We start from the raw sequence: 7510 nt of genomic DNA, 5'->3' as shown, positions 1-7510 counted from the left end.
GACTCAGAAATGTTCCCGTGGTAATGAAGGCAAACATCGCTGGATGAGTGTACTTTTCGTTACAAAGATATCACATACGAAGTATTTGGCACGTTTATAACCCTGATGTCACGGACATAATCATAAAAAATTGTTGAAAGGTTTCCATATGTCAACACTCCTATAGAGCTCACTCTAAGATGGGGTCAAAACACACATTTTCAACGCTTAAACACAGGTACAAAATTACTTATTCTATATATATGATATATATTATATAATATATGATATTATATATATATATATATATATATATATATATATATATATATATATATATATATATATATATATATATAAAAGTAATTTTGTACCAGGATGTAAATGGCATAACATAATGTTAAGGAAAAACTGAAATAATTTGACAGATGTGAATTTAGTCAAGATGTGGTGAAATCATTAACAAGTTATATATGTTTACAAAAGAATGATCAAATCCAGTTTTAAGTACATAACAACATGAAATGAAGTGAGTAGGAAAGTGCCAGAAGACAAAAGAGAATAAAAATTTCGCTGCGGCGATGGGGGTTCGAACCCGCGACCTTACTGGTACGACAACTCCGCCTGGCCGGGGAGATCGTGACTCCACCGTATGAGCTATCCACGACCCCCAAAAAGGTCGCTTCTAACCCGTCTTATTAGAGCCTTCTCTCCCCGACTTCTTGAGGTCACGGGTTCAACACACAGTTTTATGTACAGTCGTCCTCAAACTTCAAATACCTCAAATGTTATAAATAGGGCTATTATACAAAATCGCTACAATCAAATACTTACGCACTGTTGATGTTATGCGTTTAGGTAAAATACATACATACATACATACATACATACATACATACATACATACATATACATACATACATACATACATACATACATACATACATACATAACATATCATAATACATATACATACATACTACATTACATACATACATACTACATACTACATACATACATACATACATACTATACATACATACTACATACATACATACATACATACATACATACATACAATACATACATACATACTCATACATACATACATACATACATACATACATACATACATACATACATACATACATACATACATACATACATACATACATACATACATACATCATACATACATACATACATACAATAATAACATACATACATACATACATACATACATACATAAACATACATACATACATACATACATACATACATACATACATACATACATACATACATACTACATACATACATACATACATACATACATACATACATACATACATACATACATACATACATACATACATACATACATACATACATACATAATACATACATACATACATCATACATACTACATACATACATACTATACATACATACATATCATATACATACATACATACATACATACATACATACATACATACATACATACATACTAATACATACATACATACATACATACATACATACATACATACATACATACATACATACATACATACATACATACATACATACATACATACATACATACATACATATACATACATATACATACATACATACATACATACATACATACATACATACATACATACATACATACATACATACATACATACATACATACATACATACATACATACATACATATACATACATACATACATACATACATACATACATACATACATACATACATACATACATACATACATACATACATACATACATACATACATACATACATACATACATACATACATACATACATACATACAATATCTATTAATATTTTTATATAGGACTATTTCCATGTATAAAACAAGCTCAATAATGGCTCACTGTCATTAAAAACGTGTGCGTTGCCGACACAAATCCATCAATACCGCTGCAGGTGGAATTTCTATCTAGATAGATAGGATTGATGTAGATCTAAGTTACCTGCCCTTGCATTTGTACTCTTCTCTCATCCAGTATTGCCAATTTAGTATTTTTAAATGCCAAACTTTTAAAAAATCATTAGAAAAATACAGCGTTGCGTGGAAACATACTTTCTATGAAAGCAAGCCACTAACAGTATCATACCATTTGGCTATTTATTTTTGGTAACTTATTTGGCATTTTTCAGCAAAACTAATCTGGCAATCCTAATCATTAGATGTAGAGTGGCGAAGAAGGCTTTGAAATCAAAACTAAGTGAGTACCTAGTGTTGTGTATGAAAGGTGAGTGAGATCTCAATCATAAATATCGACAAGTGCAGGGCCAAGATAGACTTCATCGGAGGCAATTTACCGTGTGATTGTTGACAAAATTCAATCATATAATTTTATAAAAACAACAAAAACAAGCTAACAAAATAAAAAAATAAATAAATAAAAAAGAAAAGAAAAAAAAAAACAATCAAAAAACAAAAACAAAAGCAAGGCTGAAAAGAAAAAAAAATAAACAACAAAAAACAAACCAAAAAAACCCCAAAACAAACAAACAAAAAATACACTTGAGATTGTTGGATTTCTTATCGTGTTCCCTGTGATTTAGATAGATCTAGTTACAATTCCATTAAAAGATCAAAAATTGAGTGAATACGTATCTAGTGTTACTGTCGTATGTATAAAAGGTGAGTGCGATTTTATATTATTATATTGACATGTGCGAGGCCAAGCTTGATTCGATTAGTGGCAATTTATTTGGTTGATTGTTGGTAAAATTGATTTTAAACTAACAAACAAAAATTTAAAGAAAACAGAATAAAAACGCACATCAAAAATCAAACACATCAGAATTGAGTTAGATAGATTTAAATTCAAATATTGTATTTTAGAAATAGATTGAGGTAGGCATAAAATATTTGTAAATGTTGCTGCTCGAAGTTAGAAGAAATAAATAACAATGTGAAATTGAATATAAGCTTCAATTTAATGTACGAAAACAGATAAAATGGTTTTTGTTTATTCGTGGTAAGAACGCCACTACCACATTATCTCATTCGTCTGTAGTGTTTCATTCATCCTGTTTTGTTGATTAAGGGGAAACCCGAAACGTTCTTGCAAAAATCTCTAGGATTGAGTGAGTTAAAGGTTTGCAAGGGATCGTTAAATGACAACAAAAGACAGGAAATAAGGAAAAGCTCTTCACCTTGACTTTCTTCATTTTATATCAAAGAGGAGAATATTCTTTATACATTATACACACTGTGATTATATCATATTTCTATTGGCGTGGAATACCAAAATACTAAATCTTTGTTGACAAAAGACACAATGTTCCATCTACACATTCCCATTCCGACACAGACATCGAACTCTGTATACCTGACAGCTGTGTTAGTTCTTGGTGTGTCATTATGGACGGCCTGTGCACAAAACAACGTTCCTGCAGTTCCTGGTAAGTATTAATAAAAAACAAAACAACGACAACAACAACAATGATAATGATGATAAAAATAATGCTTATGATAATAATAATAATGATAATAAATATATAATAATAATAATAATAATAATAATAATAATATAAATAATAATAATAATAATAATATAATAGTAATAATAATAATAATGATGATGAAGATGATGATGATGATGATCATAATATAATAATAATAATATAATAATAATAATAATAATAATAATAATAATAATAATAATAATAATAATAATAATAATAATAATAATAATAATAATAATATAATATAATAATAATAATAATAATAATAATATAATAATAATAATAATAATAATAATAATAATAATAATAATAATAATAATAATAATAATAATAATAATAATAATAATAATAATAATAATACATTCTTTAAATAAAAGATAATCTTGGTGATCAGTCAATGTTAAATTTCTATCATCGGGCACGGAATTACTGGTAAATTTGAACATTATAGAACTGTTTTTTTACAGACTGATGTACGAGTAACATGTAAAGCATTAAAAATGGTATGGTGTCTTTATCACCCATTGACTCAAATATATATCTACGTAGAAAAAACTGCTGGAGCGTAATGCTCGGGTCTTATTTTGACATTTGACTAATTATTTTTTACATAACAAATTACCTAACCCCCTTCATTAAAAAGGGAACTGTGTATTCCCTACACCAGAATAGAAAACACACACGTGTGTATATTCTCTACACCGGAAATTTCATTCGAGTGTCACAAGCGCTGTAATTACCGACTTCTTCTAAATGCTGCTTGTGTTAACCGATAAAAATGGACAAACGTAGCCTATATAAAATTTTACATTTTTTGTCTTGTTGTTATTTCTTTTATTCTCTATAATTCATTTATTTATTTTTTTTTTTTAATGGTTGCACACCTGTGTATTTTGTTCATTGGTGTAGGACGTACACAATTCCATAAGAGCATTTTGATTTATCATTCTGCTGAGTTTGTGCTTGTTGTCTTTTACCAATGAAGTGACAAATTGTATGGCTTTATGTATAATGTTATATTCGTTTAGCTTAAGATATCAGGTTTATAAAACATTTCCTCGCGGATCTTAATGATTTAGAAAATGAATCAATATGGCTAAACCTTTATTAATTCAATCCCATCGTTAGAATACTTTGTCAACAAAAACCAAAAAAAAAAAAAAAAAAAAAAAAAAAAAAAAAAAAACACACACACCAAAACAAAACAAAAAATCAAGAATAAAGATAAAGATAAAGAACTGAACAAGTGTATATGAAATCGGAAAGTCTGAGGTTCGATCCCTAGTCGAGGTCGGCTGATTTTTTGGGATAGATTTTTTCTTTTCTTGTTCTTTCTTGCTTTGTCTGGTACCTTTCATACTTACTTGTACAGTTCTTTATCTTACACCGGTGCCTGATGGCGATTTCCAACCTCAAATGACCGATCATCAGCCTTGGCAGATTTTATAAATAATCATTTGAATCAACGGGTGATAGAATTGCACTTAATTGATAATGAAGGTATACAGGTTATCGTTTATCAATCTGTGAAAAAGGTTTTAGAATTTTTAGATTTGCCAGTAACTCTGTGTGGAAGAAGTTTAACCCTCTACTTACCAACTCTAGGAAAATCGTCATATTCGTTATGATACAACCAACATTTTTCTTTTTCAAATTTCTCTTGTACATCATAAAATTTAAAGAAAATGAACAGTGTGTTGTAGAGCATGTTTTGCTAAAGATATTAGGTATCGCAAGAACTTGCTGCTATTATGTTTGAGTGTTAAAAAAAAACTATTTTTGTGTTAGTGGGTGTGAAATTTAGGGGAAAATCCTGAAAATGGCTGGTAAGGAGAGAGTAAACCCCCAAACCTTTTTTTTTCAAGAATAGAAGAACGTTTAAAGCGAGGCAGTCAGAGAGATTGCTGAGGTTTAAAGTTATCACCTGTCATTCATAATACCTGTCATTCATAATCTGTCGCCAGATTGTACCGCAGGCTATTACGGATTCGAGTGCCAAGACCAATGCAGTCCAAACTGTAAGTCTGTGGAATGTCATGACATGACAGGGGAATGTGTGGACGGATGTAAGGATGGATGGCACGGAACATTCTGTGAATATGGTAGGTATATGGAACCGACGTGCATTTATTTGCAGGTCTGATAACCCAATTAACTATGTGCTCATTGTTGTAATGGAATTCTTTTAAAAAATGACGCAAAATATTGTTCATTAGAACAATTTTAAACCAGGCCCATAATTGCGTTCGGATATCAGACCTGCATATATGAACACGTTGGTCAGATATCATTATTCATCTGTCCCGTATTTTAATAGGAACAACGAGAATAGGGGGTGTTATAAACTGTATTTATTCTGCCCCAAAACGAACAGAAATCAACCCCAAGTTTTATAGTTGTGGCTATTAATCCAACTTTCATCACCTAGTTCACCTTACATAAGATAAGATTCCCTTTATTCATCCCCAAGGTGAAATTTGTCTTTAGGGTCTAAACCAAGGAAAGACTGGAATAACCCAGGGGTCAGCCGCAGTGAAGCGCCGCAAAGTGAGCTAGGGAAAAGTGACAAAGAGGTGGGTAGACGAAACTCGGTACATTTTTGGGTACGAAGCAAAGACCGTCCCTCTGAGCCACGCTGTCCCCTTATACATGATACAGTTTTGACCTTGTGGGTCACTTAATTAATAGGGAGGGGGGGGGGGGGTTCGAGAATGGACGTTTCTGCCATACCCTGAAATAAAAAAAAAAAAAACAAACAAAACACATTCTAAAGATTTTGGTCAGAAAACTAGTCCTTTTAAAATGACCGTCATATTGTGAAAACTGCTTCGAAGAAGTTCCAAGGAAGTCTCCAAGGAAGTCGCCAAGGAAGTCTCCAAGGAAGTATCCAAGGAAGTCTCCAAGGAAGTCTCCAAGGAAGCTCCAGGTCTGAGAGTTTTAACATGATGAAAGTTGTGTGCGGCTATGTGATCTTGTGGTATGACACTCGGAAGGTCTTGGGTTCGAGCCTCACTCGGTGCATATCTGAGTCCATGGAAAAGACTCTTTACTCACATTCTCTCACCTTACTCAGGTGTAAAATGAGTACATGGTCGTTAACAGCGTTGTCTCTGTCCGAAAAATTGTAAAATCGCCTAACATGCGTCATGTCCCGTGTTAAATAGTAAGTGTTGCTGATGGCCAGGGACCGCTTGTAAAGCGCTTTGAGTACGTTTAGTGGATATTGCGCTATATAAAAGCTCATTTAAAAAAAAGCTCAAAGTTATTTAAGTCGATCGATTGATATCTGAAGGATGAGTTTTCTGGCCTAAATTTTTAGAGTGAGTTGTTTGTCAGAGTGAGGCGAAGGATTTTTTTCCTACTGGAATTTTTTCCATCTTTTTCCTCCAGCTTGTGAGGAAGGTTCATACGGACCCAACTGTTCAGCTCCATGTTCAGAGAACTGTATTGGAGGCGTGTGTGATCCCGTGACCGGGCATTGCATCAAGGGATGTGTGGAGGGCTACGTTGGAGAACAATGTAAAAGAGGTAACCTATTGATTTTTGCCCATCCCTCATGCCTACAAATGTAGCACAGCAATTTTATATATACAACCATCCAACTGTCCACCCATCCACAAATATTTCCATCTATCAATACATCCAACCAGCCACCCATCCATCTATCAACACATCCATGCATTTATCCGTCTGTCTATCAATCCATCCATTCATCCATCAATCCATCCATCCATCCATCTATCAACCCATACATACATACATACATACATACATACATACATACATACATACATACATACATACATACATACATACATACATACATACATACATACATACATATACACCGGAGCATACCCAATGTCTCAATCGTTTCTATGTTATATGTTTGTGTTGAGAATATTGAGCTATTAAGCTTAACTGCTGGTCAAAATTACTTCGCGATGGTGGTGTGCGAACGAATCGGCGGTCTCAAGAAGTGGGTGAGAGAGGGATCAAGAAATG

At 32.4% G+C, this 7510-nt stretch overlaps 1 protein-coding gene across 5 annotated transcripts in view; it reads left to right on the top strand.

The window, feature by feature from the left end:
• The first annotated feature begins 2106 nt into the window (after window positions 1-2106).
• Window positions 2107-7510, top strand: part of LOC144979371 (uncharacterized) — a 10649-nt gene continuing 5245 nt past the window's right edge. The window contains exons 1-4 of one of the 5 annotated variants that reach the window (XM_078926019.1): window positions 2107-2253; window positions 3119-3442; window positions 5470-5607; window positions 6896-7033. In XM_078926019.1, the coding sequence (XP_078782145.1) occupies window positions 3319-3442; window positions 5470-5607; window positions 6896-7033 (400 nt within the window). In that variant the 5' untranslated portion in view covers window positions 2107-2253; window positions 3119-3318. Of the gene's footprint in view, window positions 2254-2273; window positions 2676-3084; window positions 3443-5469; window positions 5608-6895; window positions 7034-7510 lie in introns of those variants that run through there. The other 4 variants (XM_078926018.1, XM_078926021.1, XM_078926017.1 and 1 more) reach the window with 4 other exon arrangements.

The sequence above is a fragment of the Berghia stephanieae genome, chromosome 9, assembly GCF_034508935.2.
Source record: "Berghia stephanieae isolate SIO BIC M18660-M18661 chromosome 9, UCSD_Bste_1.3, whole genome shotgun sequence".
In the NCBI taxonomy this organism is placed as follows: Eukaryota; Metazoa; Mollusca; class Gastropoda; order Nudibranchia; family Aeolidiidae; genus Berghia; species Berghia stephanieae.
This window is presented reverse-complemented; position numbering and strand designations above follow the sequence as displayed.